General features: G+C 40.9%; 1 protein-coding gene across 1 annotated transcript; it reads right to left on the bottom strand.

Moving 5' to 3' along the window:
- Window positions 1-4,972: 4,972 nt before the first annotated feature.
- On the bottom strand, window positions 4,973-12,317 carry LOC306709279 (uncharacterized protein; the record flags this gene model as incomplete). The annotated part of the gene is made up of 6 exons (XM_079177346.1): window positions 4,973-5,040; window positions 6,497-6,692; window positions 7,908-8,039; window positions 8,133-8,240; window positions 8,330-8,493; window positions 12,257-12,317. The coding sequence occupies 6 exons, from the start codon at window positions 12,315-12,317 to the stop codon at window positions 4,973-4,975; spliced, it is 729 nt and encodes a 242-aa protein (XP_079033472.1).
- Between the last annotated feature and the right edge of the window lie 582 nt (window positions 12,318-12,899).

Genomic DNA, 12,899 nt, shown 5'->3' with positions numbered 1-12,899 from the left:
AGCAGAGGATGGACTCAATGATGGCTGTGTAGAAGTGCACCATCATTGTCTTTGGCAGCTTGAACTTCTTCAGCTGCCTCAGGAAGTACATCCTCTAATGAGCCTTCTTGGTGATGGAGCTGATGTTCAGCTCCCACTTGAGGTCCTGAGATATGATGGAGCCCAGGAAGTCACACGGGGTGATGGGTGCAGGTATGGCTGCATTCTTCTGCAGGTTTATTAGTGCCATAGGGTTTTTATTTTTAAATATACCGGGTAATTAGTGATATATATAGGGTTATTAGTGTTATATATTCAGGGATTGTAGTGGTATATATACAGGAATATTAGTGGTATATATACAGGGTAATTAGTGGTATATATACAGGGTTATTAGTTGTATATATACAGGGTTATTAGTGTTATATATATAGGGTAATTAGTGTTATATATTCAGGGTTATTAGTGGTATATATACAGGGTTATTAGTGGTATATATACAGGGTTATTAGTGGTATATATACAGGGTTATTAGTGTTATATATACAGGGTAATTAGTGTTATATATTCAGGGTTATTAGTGGTATATATACAGGGTTATTAGTGGTATATATATACAGGGTTATTAGTGGTATATATACAAGGTTATTAGTGTTATATATTCAGGGTTATTAGTGGTATATATACAGGGTTATTAGTGTTATATATACAGGGTAATTAGTGTTATATATTCAGGGTTATTAGTGGTATATATACAGGGTTATTAGTGGTATATTAATACAGGGTTATTAGTGGTATATATATAGGGTTATTAGTGGTATATATACAGGGTTATTAGTGGTATATATACAGGGTTATTAGTGTTATATATACAGGGTTATTAGTGTTATATATAGGGTTATTAGTGGTATATATACAGGGTTATTAGTGGTATATATACAGGGTTATTAGTGGTATATATGCAGGGTTATTAGTGGTATATATACAGGGTTATTAGTGGTATATATACAGGGTTATTAGTGTTATATATACAGGGTTATTAGTGTTATATATACAGGGTAATTAGTGTTATATATTCGGGGTTATTAGTGGTATATATACAGGGTTATTAGTGTTATATATACAGGGTTATTAGTGTTATATATACAGGGTAATTAGTGTTATATATTCAGGGTTATTAGTGGTATATATACAGGGTTATTAGTGGTATATATATACAGGGTTATTAGTGTTATATATACAGGGTTATTAGTGGTATATATACAGGGTTAATAGTGGTATATATACAGGGTTATTAGTGTTATATATACAGGGTAATTAGTGTTATATATTCAGGGTTATTAGTGGTATATATACAGGGTTATTAGTGGTATATATACAGGGTTATTAGTGGTATATATACAAGGTTATTAGTGTTATATATTCAGGGTCATTAGTGGTATATATACAGGGTTATTAGTGGTATATATACAGGGTTATTAGTGGTATATATAGGGTTATTAGTGGTATATATACAGGGTTATTAGTGGTATATATACAGGGTTATTAGTGGTATATATATACAGGGTTATTAGTGGTATATATATAGGGTTATTAGTGGTATATATACAGGGTTATTAGTGGTATATATACAGGGTTATTAGTGTTATATATACAGGGTTATTAGTGTTATATATAGGGTTATTAGTGGTATATATACAGGGTTATTAGTGGTATATATACAGGGTTATTAGTGCTATATATGCAGGGTTATTAGTGGTATATATACAGGGTTATTAGTGGTATATCTACAGGGTTATTAGGGTTATATATACAGGGTTATTAGTGTTATATATACAGGGTTATTAGTGTTATATATACAGGGTTATTAGTGGTATATATTCAGGGTTATTAGTGGTATATATACAGGGTTATTAGTGGTATATATACAGGGTAATTAGTGTTATATATTCGGGGTTATTAGTGGTATATATACAGGGTTATTAGTGTTATATATACAGGGTTATTAGTGTTATATATACAGGGTAATTAGTGTTATATATACAGGGTAATTAGTGGTATATATATATACAGGGTTATCAGTGGTATATATACAGGGTAATTAGTGGTATATATACAGGGTTATTAGTGGTATATATACAGGGTAATTAGTGGTATATATACAGGGTAATTAGTGGTATATATACAGGGTAATTAGTGGTATATATACAGGGTAATTAGTGGTATATATATACAGGGTAATTAGTGGTATATATATACAGGGTTATCAGTGGTATATATACAGGGTAATTAGTGGTATATATACAGGGTTATCAGTGGTATATATACAGGGTTATCAGTGGTATATATACAGGGTTATTAGTGGTATATATACAGGGTAATTAGTGGTATATATATACAGGGTTATCAGTGGTATATATACAGGGTAATTAGTGGTATATATACAGGGTAATTAGTGGTATATATATACAGGGTTATCAGTGGTATATATACAGGGTTATTAGTGGTATATATACAGGGTTATTAGTGGTATATATACAGGGTAATTAGTGGTATATATACAGGGTAATTAGTGGTATATATACAGGGTTATTAGCGGTATATATACAGGGTAATTAGTGGTATATATACAGGGTAATTAGTGGTATACATATACAGGGTTATCAGTGGTATATATACAGGGTTATTAGTGGTATATATACAGGGTAATTAGTGGTATATATATACAGGGTTATCAGTGGTATATATACAGGGTAATTAGTGGTATATATACAGGGTTATCAGTGGTATATATACAGGGTAATTAGTGGTATATATACAGGGTAATTAGTGGTATATATATACAGGGTTATCAGTGGTATATATACAGGGTTATTAGTGGTATATATACAGGGTTATTAGTGGTATATATACAGGGTAATTAGTGGTATATATACAGGGTAATTAGTGGTATATATACAGGGTTATTAGCGGTATATATACAGGGTAATTAGTGGTATATATACAGGGTAATTAGTGGTATATATATACAGGGTTATCAGTGGTATATATACAGGGTTATTAGTGGTATATATACAGGGTAATTAGTGGTATATATACAGGGTAATTAGTGGTATATATACAGGGTTATTAGTTGTATATATACAGGGTAATTAGTGGTATATATACAGGGTAATTAGTGGTATATATACAGGGTAATTAGTGGTATATATAGGGTTACAGCATTGAGCTCTAGGTTTTTCAAACTGCACCAGGTCACCAGATGGTCAGTCACCTGTAGGCGGACTCATCTCCACCAGAGAGGAGTCCAATGAGGGTGGTGTCAACCGTGAACTTCAGCAGCTTGACGGTCTGGTGACTGGAGGTGCAGCTGTTGGTGTACAGGGAGAAGAGCAGAGGGGAGAGAACGCAGCCTTAGGGGGAACCGGTGCTGATGGTCCGGGAGGCTGAGACGTGTTTTCCCAGCTTCACGTGCTGCTTCCTGTCAGACAGGAAGTCTGTGATCCACTTGCAGGTGGAGTCGGGCACGTGCAGCTGACAGCTTGTCATGCAGCAGAGACGGGATGATGGTGTTGAAGGCAGAGCTGAAGTCCACAAACAGGATCCTGGCGTAGGTTCCGGGGGAGTCCAGGTGCTGGAGGAGGAAGTGAAGGGCCAAGTTGACTGCGTCGTGTACAGACCTGTTGGCTCTGTAGGACAGTGATGTTCACCCGCTGTGCCGCGGGAAAAGGTCCAATTTCACTTAATGAGTCAAAAAAGATTATTTAGTTGTTGCAAACACTTTGCTATGGTTGAGCGTCTGAGCTGCAGCGTAGTGTCTGCTCAGTAGTAATACTCCTCCATGCCGGTGGGGGCAGTCGGGAGCGCAGTAAGGACGCGTTCATTTAAAACAGAAGTAAATGAGCGCGGGAGAGGTTGCGATGACGAGATGAACAGCGATGGAGAAATATTTAAAAAGGAAAAACACAGACTCTGAACTGGGTCCTGGACCACAGAACCCAGAAGAGAAGCCTCGTGAGGACCAACACATGAGAGACTGGTCGTTATGTCGTCAGCATGTATCCGGCCCAACAGAACATCATGTTCATCAGAACTGAACACCACAGAGCTCCGGGACCACACGTGGCGATGTGACCTGCTTTATGTGCAACATAAGGAAGCATCTCACTGCTGAACCTCCAGCTTCAGAGACGTGACGTCACAGACATGACGCAGTGAAAGTCTCCTCCGCTGTGTTCACACTGCGCATGTTGCTGATAAATTGGCGCACTCGGCTCAGAGTTCACTCGGCGATTTGCTGACTTTGCAGCTCAGAAATGTAAATCTGAACTTCTCAGCGATCCGTTTGCAGTTGAAGTGGAAAGAGCTCCTGTGCACATCCACATGGAGCTGATAGACCTCCAGTGTGATGACACTCAAGGCAAAGTGTGACTCTGTGGGCGCTGCACAGTTTACAAGCTTCATCCTGAAGCGATGCCTTCACTCCTACTGTACCTGCTGCTCACACGCTCTGCATGCTGGGAAGCACACACCTGTGTGAGCAGCTTCTCTCTGTGATGAAGATGAAGATAAACACACACCTTCACTCCACACTGAGGGTTTCCACAGAACCGAACCCCAGATATTAATGAACTGCAGCCAAGAGAAGATGCCAAACATCTGGCTCTACGTATGCATCCCATAATAAACATGTCGCCTAAACATGTGTTCTTTCTGTCCTGTTCATTAGATGGTGACTCTGTTTGTCCCTCAGTAGTCCTGTTGTTCGTTCCTCTCTGGGATGGAGTTTGACATCGAGGCATAGATGCTGTATTTTGATCAAAGGTGTCATTGTGTAACGTTTTTGGTGTTGGTGAGCCGCGGGATCTTTTTAATGTAAAAAGTGTGCCGCGGCTCAGATAAGGTTGAAAAACACTGCTGTAGGTGAACTGCAGGGGGTCCAGCAGTGGGTCAGTGAGGGTTTTTAGGTGGAACAGGACCCGGCGCTCAGAAGTCAGGGCGACGGGTCTGGAGTCGTTGAGTCCTGGGGTCCTGGTTCTTTGGGGATGAAGATGAAGATGTCTGTGAACACGTAATTATTATTAATACTTCATTAATACTCGCCAGCTCTGGAGATGGACTAGCTAGCTAGCTAGCAACAAAACGTTCCGTCAGTTCTTTCAATCAGAAAACAATAAATTACTTCCTGATGATTTCTGCATCAACAGGTGATGTCGTCTATTGAAGCTTAAGTGAGCGAAGCTGAATGGAACGCACCCCAAGACGAACAGACAAAAAACAATATTTAGAAAACAGTGTTTATTATCATTGAAACAAACAAAGGCTTCTGATTGGCTATTAGAATCTCATTAAAAGACGACAACACAGTCAATAAAATCAGTTTCTTCATCAAACAATTCAATAAATACAGTAAATATATCAAACACACCTGAACACGATACAAATATCATTTACACACAACATGACATCATAAAATCATTAAAATATCTAAAACAGAAACAGTCAAAAGTAAAATAAATATTTAATCATAAATAACAAATAAATAAATTATGATAAATAACCTGATCTGAGTCATTTCTAAACCTCATAAATATGAGCTGAGAAATATTAACAAATATTAATACATATAATTAATAATTAATGAATATAATTAATAACAATGAATATTAATACATATAATATCAATAAATATTAATGTCAATATAAATATACAGAAACATTTCAAATAAAGAGGAGCAGCTCTGACCATTTCCTGTAGCTGTTTCACAATAAAAGCCTCCATTTCATGGAGAAGCTTTTAAATTCTGTCAAAATAATTCGGATGATCGGTTATTGATTAGTGTAAATGTTATTGATTATTGGTTGTTGTCATTAGGTCAGAAAACTTTTTCAGGTCAGAATTTTGAGAAACATTTTGGTTTATATCGTCTTGAACAATAATCGGATCATCAGAGTTCCTGCCGATCACTTTTCTGTTGATTGATTCTGGATTATCGATCGATCGGTGACTCGTGTTCTAGTCTCCAGACCTGTGCCTTCACTGCAAGCAGAACGAGAACCTGAAGACAGACGGACGGGTTCAGACCTGCAGACCTCAGATCAGATTGTTGATCTCTTCATTCTTGAACTCGCTCACATTCCTCCGACTCACAAAGCTCCAGCTGCTGATCTCAAGATCCTTCACAATAAAACGTCAGGAAATAAATCTCAGGAACATCTCAAAGATGGTCTCTGTAGAAAGAGTTTCTCAAAGACATGTTTCCTCCCTCAACCCGTTTCTGTTTTGGATTTCTTTCCTTCCTTCCTTCCTTCCTTCCTTCCTTTCGATGTGGTCCTGAGATGAAGGGCTGATGTTTGATGAGCGTATTAATATTAACAAACGAGGGTCTTTGTATGAAATTGTTTCTTTTAAGAACTCCTCCATAAAATATCTCTCATGATGCACTGCAACATAAAGGTCACGACCTTTAGGCGCCTCATTCCCGAGTACTCCCGGTGGGCGGGGCTTAGCGTTTACCTGCAGGGCGGGGCCTGTAGGTGGCAACGGCTCTCAGGCTGCGGATCAGGTCGTGACAGAAGGAGCGGAGCTGAGTCAGCGTCAGGTGAGCCGCTACCTGCACCTCGTAGTTACCATGGAGACGGGAGGCCAGGTCCAGGTTCTGGTTCTGGTTCTGATCCGCCTCGACGACGCCAAGCTGAAACGCCTCCTTTATCTGAAGCACATGAAACACAGAGTCAGACATGTGATGAGGTCGTGTGATGAGGTCGTGTGATGAGGTCGTGTGATGAGGTCGTGTGATGAGGTCGTGTGGTGAGGTCGTGTCGTGGGATGAGGTCGTGGGATGAGGTCGTGGGATGAGGTCGTGGGATGAGGTCGTGGGATGAGGTCGTGGGATGAGGTCGTGTGATGAGGTCGTGTGATGAGGTCGTGTGATGAGGTCGTGGGATGAGGTCATGTCGTGGGATGAGGTCGTGGGATGAGGTCGTTTGATGAGGTCGTGTGATGAGGTCGTGTGATGAGGTCGTGTGATGAGGTCGTGGGATGAGGTCGTGTCGTGGGATGAGGTCGTGGGATGAGGTCGTGGGATGAGGTCGTGTGATGAGGTCGTGTGATGAGGTCGAGTGATGAGGTCGTGTGATGAGGTCGTGGGATGAGGTCGTGTCGTGGGATGAGGTCGTGGGATGAGGTCGTGGGATGAGGTCGTGTGATGAGGTCGTGTGATGAGGTCGTGTGATGAGGTCGTGGGATGAGGTCGTGTCGTGGGATGAGGTCGTGTCGTGGGATGAGGTCGTGTGATGAGGTCGTGTGATGAGGTCGTGGCATGAGGTCGTGTCGTGGGATGAGGTCGTGTCGTGGGATGAGGTCGTGTGATGAGGTCGTGTGATGAGGTCGTGGGATGAGGTTGTGTCGTGGGATGAGGTCGTGTCGTGGGATGAGGTCGTGTGATGAGGTCGTGGGATGAGGTCGTGGGATGAGGTCGTGTGATGAGGTCGTGGGATGAGGTCGTGTGATGAGGTCGTGTGATGAGGTTGTGTGATGAGGTCGTGGGATGAGGTCATGTCGTGGGATGAGGTCGTGGGATGAGGTCGTGGGATGAGGTCGTGGGATGAGGTCGTGTGATGAGGTTGTGTGATGAGGTCGTGGGATGAGGTCGTGGGATGAGGTCGTGTGATGAGGTCGTGTGATGAGGTCGTGGGATGAGGTCGTGTCGTGGGATGAGGTCGTGGGATGACGTCATGTCGTGTGATGAGGTCATGTGATGAGGTCGTGTGATGAGGTCATGTCGTGGGATGAGGTCATGTGATGAGGTCGTGTGATGAGGTCGTGGGATGAGGTCATGTCGTGGGATGAGGTCATGTGATGAGGTCGTGTGATGAGGTCGTGGGATGAGGTCATGTCGTGGGATGAGGTCGTGTGATGAGGTCACCTTGGTGATGTGGGTCTGCAGGTCTCTCAGGTCGGCCTGCAGGTCGCTCAGTCCGCTCAGGCTGCCAGATAAAACTCCCAAAATCATTTGGTACAACCGACTGCCGGCTGACATGCGGCTCACACAGACGTCCTGCAGGAGGAGACACACACACATGATGTTCTGTTCATTCTACCACAAGAACCTCTGAAGGGCTTAAAGGAACCTGAAGAACCTCAGACTGACCAGTGTGAAGCTTTCCGACAGCGGTTTGAGGATGGGGGCGGGGGGGATGCCCAGTGATGTCACCATCATCTGCAGGTTAGCGGTGTGGGCGGAGTCAAGGGTCAAACCCTGAGGAAACCAGGAACAAGTTATCGACACATGAAGAACAACAACAACCAATAGTCGAACCGCAGCAGCCAATCACGCGCCTCGTTTACCTCGATGGTGACAGTGGCGGCGTGCACGGCAGGAACGTCTCTCAGGATTTTCTCCACCAGCGTCTTCGCCCGCTCGGCCGCCTCAATGAGTGCCGACGGGTCGGACGGAGAAACGGGAGCTGATTGGATGAAATCTGCCAACAGGAAGCAGTGCAGCAGAGCGACTGGAGGGAGAACATCATTATCAACATTATTATGAATCAAACTGCTCACAGTATGGAGGTTAAACACTGCCGGCTAAATATTCAGTATGAACGGCGAGAAAATGAATCAAAAGACGAACTTTAAAACTGATCAACATGCAGTAAACAAATGTTGATCATATCACAAAAACAAATGCATTGTGGGTGAAGAATTAATGATCTACGCCTGGCAGACAAGCTGAACGAGTTCTACTGTCGCTTTGAAAGACAATGGGACAGTCCTGACCCCATCCCCCATGGCTCCATCAACCAGCCCCAGACCACCAGGTCCCCCTCTGTGTGTGCCTCTGTACCACCCATCCCAGAAGTCTTTTGAGCGCCTTGTCCTGTCCCACCTAAAAACCCTAACTGACCCACTCCTGGACACCCTGCAGTTCGTCTACAGAGCCAACAGGTCTGTAGACGACGCAGTTAACATGGCCCTTCATTTCATCCTCCAGCATCTGGACTCGAACCTAAGCAAGGATCCTGTTTGTAGACTTCAGCTCTGCCTTTAACCCCCCAAGGCTGCGTTCTCTCCCCTCTGCTCTTCTCCCTGTACACCAACAGCTGCACCTCCAGTCACCAGTCCGTCAAGCTGACAGCACTGTGTGCAGGTGCCAAGTCCTGTTGGAAAATGAAATCTGCATCTCCATAAAGTTGGTCAGCAGCAGGAAGCATGAAGTGCTCTAAAGCCTCCTGGTATACGGCTGCGTTGACCTTGGACCTCAGAAAACACAGTGGACCAACACCAGCAGATGACACGGCACCAAAACCATCACTGACTGTGGAAACTTTACACTGGACCTCAAGCAACGTGGACTGTGTGTCTCTGCTCTCTTCCTCCAGACTCTGGGACGCTGATTTCATCAGAGAACATAACTTTGGACCACTCAGCAGCAGTCCAGTCCTTTCTGTCTTCAGCCAGGCGAGACGCTTCTGACGTTGTCTGTTGTTCAAGGCTTGACACGAGGAATGCGACAGCTGAACCGTGTCTTCATACGTCTGTGCGTAGTGGTTCTTGAAGCACTGACTCCAGCTGCAGTCCACTCTTTCTGAATCTCCCCCACATGTTTGAATGGGTTTTGTTTCACAATCCTCTCCAGGGTGCGGTTATCTCTATTGCTTGTACACTTTTTCCCACCACATCTTTTCCTTCCCTTCGCCTCTCTATTCATGTGCTTGGACACAGAGCTCTGTGAACAGCCAGCCTCTTTAGCAATGACCTTTTCTGTCTTGCCCTCCTTGTGCAAGGTGTCAATGGTCGTCTTCCCCATGATTGTGTAGCCTACAGAACTAGACAGACCATTTAAAGGCCTTTGCAGGTGTTTTGAGTTAATTAGCTGATCAGAGTGTGGCACCAGGAGTCTTCAATATTGAACCTTTTCACAATATTCAAATTTTCTGAGATACTGAATTTGGGATTTTCCTTAGTTGTCAGTTGTAATCATCAACATTAAAAAAAATAAACATTTAAAATATATCAGTCTGTGTGTAATGAATGAATATAATAGACAAGTTTCACTTTTTGAATGGAATTAGTGAAATAAATCAACTTTTTCATGATATTCTAATTATATGACCAGCACCTGTATATATACCACTAATAACCCTGTATATATACCACTAATAACCCTGTTTATATACCACTAATAACCCTGTATATATACCACTAATAACCCTGTATATATACCACTAATAACCCTGTTTATATACCACTAATAACCCTGTATATATACCACTAATAACCCTATATATACCACTAATAACCTATATATACCACTAATAACCCTGTATATATACCACTAATAACCCTGTATATATACCACTAATAACCCTGTTTATATACCACTAATAACCCTGTATATATACCACTAATAACCCTGTATATATACCACTAATAACCTATATATACCACTAATAACCCTGTATATACACCACTAATAACCCTGTTTATATACCACTAATAACCCTGTATATATACCACTAATAACCCTGTATATATACCACTAATAACCTATATATACCACTAATAACCCTGTATATACACCACTAATAACCCTGTATATACACCACTAATAACCCTGTATATATACCACTAATAACCTATATATACCACTAATAACCCTGTTTATATACCACTAATAACCCTGTATATATACCACTAATAACCCTGTATATATACCACTAATAACCTATATATACCACTAATAACCCTGTATATACACCACTAATAACCCTGTATATACACCACTAATAACCCTATACATGGCACTAATAACCCTATATACACACCATTAATAACCCTATACATGGCACTAATAACCCTATATACACACCATTAATAACCCTATACATGGCACTAATAACCCTATATATACACCATTAATAACCCTATATATACACCACAAATAACCCTATATATACACCACTATTAACCCTGTATATACACCACTAATAACCCTATATATACACCATTAATAACCCTATACATGGCACTAATAAGCCTATATATACACCACTATTAACCCTGTATATACACCACTAATAACCCTATATATACACCATTAATAACCCTATACATGGCACTAATAAGCCTATATATACACCACTAATAACCCTATATATACACCATTAATAACCCTATATATACCACTAATAACCCTATATATACACCACTAATAACCCTATATATACACCATTAATAACCCTATATATACCACTAATAACCCTATATATACACCACTAATAACCCTATATATACACCATTAATAACCCTATATATACAACTAATAACCCTATATATACACACCACTAATAACCCTATATATACACCACTAATAACCCTGTATATACACCACTAATAACCCTATACATGGCACTAATAACCCTATATATACACCATTAATAACCCTATACATGGCACTAATAACCCTATATATACACCACTAATAACCCTATACATGGCACTAATAAGCCTATATATACACCACTAATAACCCTGTATATACACCACTAATAACCCTATATATAACACTAATAACCCTATATATACACCACTAATAACCATATATATACACCATTAATAACCCTATATATACCACTAATAACCCTATATATACACCACTAATAACCCTATATATACACCACAAATAACCCTATATATACACCACTAATAACCCTGTATATACACCACTAATAACCCTGTATATACACCACTAATAACCCTATACATGGCACTAATAACCCTATATATACACCATTAATAACCCTATACATGGCACTAATAACCCTATATATACACCATTAATAACCCTATACATGGCACTAATAACCCTATATACACACCATTAATAACCCTATACATGGCACTAATAACCCTCCACACACAGATGTCTGATCAACAGGACTCAGTTAACTTTGATTAAATCATTTCTTTCCTTCTCCACCAAACTCCATTCATGTTTCTGCTGATTTAAGCTTCTCTGCAGCTCTGAGTGATTAAAGTTCATCCTCACCGATCGCAGAGTTCATGTCTGTCAGGGCGGCTGTCTCGGTCCTGGTCTCGGTCCTGGTCTCTGTCCGCCGTTAAACTCGTTAACGTCTCTTTCAACTTCCATTTGAAGCAGTTTGGACTTTTTATCTTCGGGCTCGTGCGGAGTTTCCCGTTCTTCATGACGAAGAAACACGAAGTGACGAAGCTGCGTGTTGCGTCACAACACACCGGGTTCCGAAGAGGTCTCACCTGCGGCGGCAACCACGTGACTCCTCACCTTTACGTCTCCATCAGATCCGGATCCGTTCATCGGTTTAGAGACTTTTGTCATAAGACACAACTATAAAAGTACTATTGTCAATATGATGAGTATCGTTATTATTGTTAGTCATTGTTATTCATATTCATATTATTATGTATTATTATTGTTAATGTTATTATTATGATTATTGTGATTATTATCACTATCGTAATTATTATTATAATTATTGTTATTGTAATTATTATGGTCATTATTGAGATTATTGTTATTATTAAAGTATGCAAATACTCAAGTAAAGTACATGAACGTCAAGTACTTGAGTAAAGGTACTTATACATCACTGATATCAGGTGATCACAATATTAAATATTAACGATGAGTTCATGTTAATGTTGCCTTCATGTCACATTACAGTTATCGTAATTACCAGTTCTCGACTTTCTAAACATTGTAAATAAAGTCACAACAACAAAGAAACATAAATATCCAACGAACATGAACGCATCACATTCTACCCACCGTGAGTGGACGAGCACCTGAACGCACCACCAGGACACTTTGAAACGAGTGCGTGCGTGTGTGTGTGCGTGCGTGTGTGTGCGTGCGTGTGTGTGCGTGCGTGTGTGCGTG

The sequence above is a fragment of the Pholis gunnellus genome, assembly GCF_910591455.1.
Source record: "Pholis gunnellus genome assembly, chromosome: 17".
In the NCBI taxonomy this organism is placed as follows: Eukaryota; Metazoa; Chordata; class Actinopteri; order Perciformes; family Pholidae; genus Pholis; species Pholis gunnellus.
This window is presented reverse-complemented; position numbering and strand designations above follow the sequence as displayed.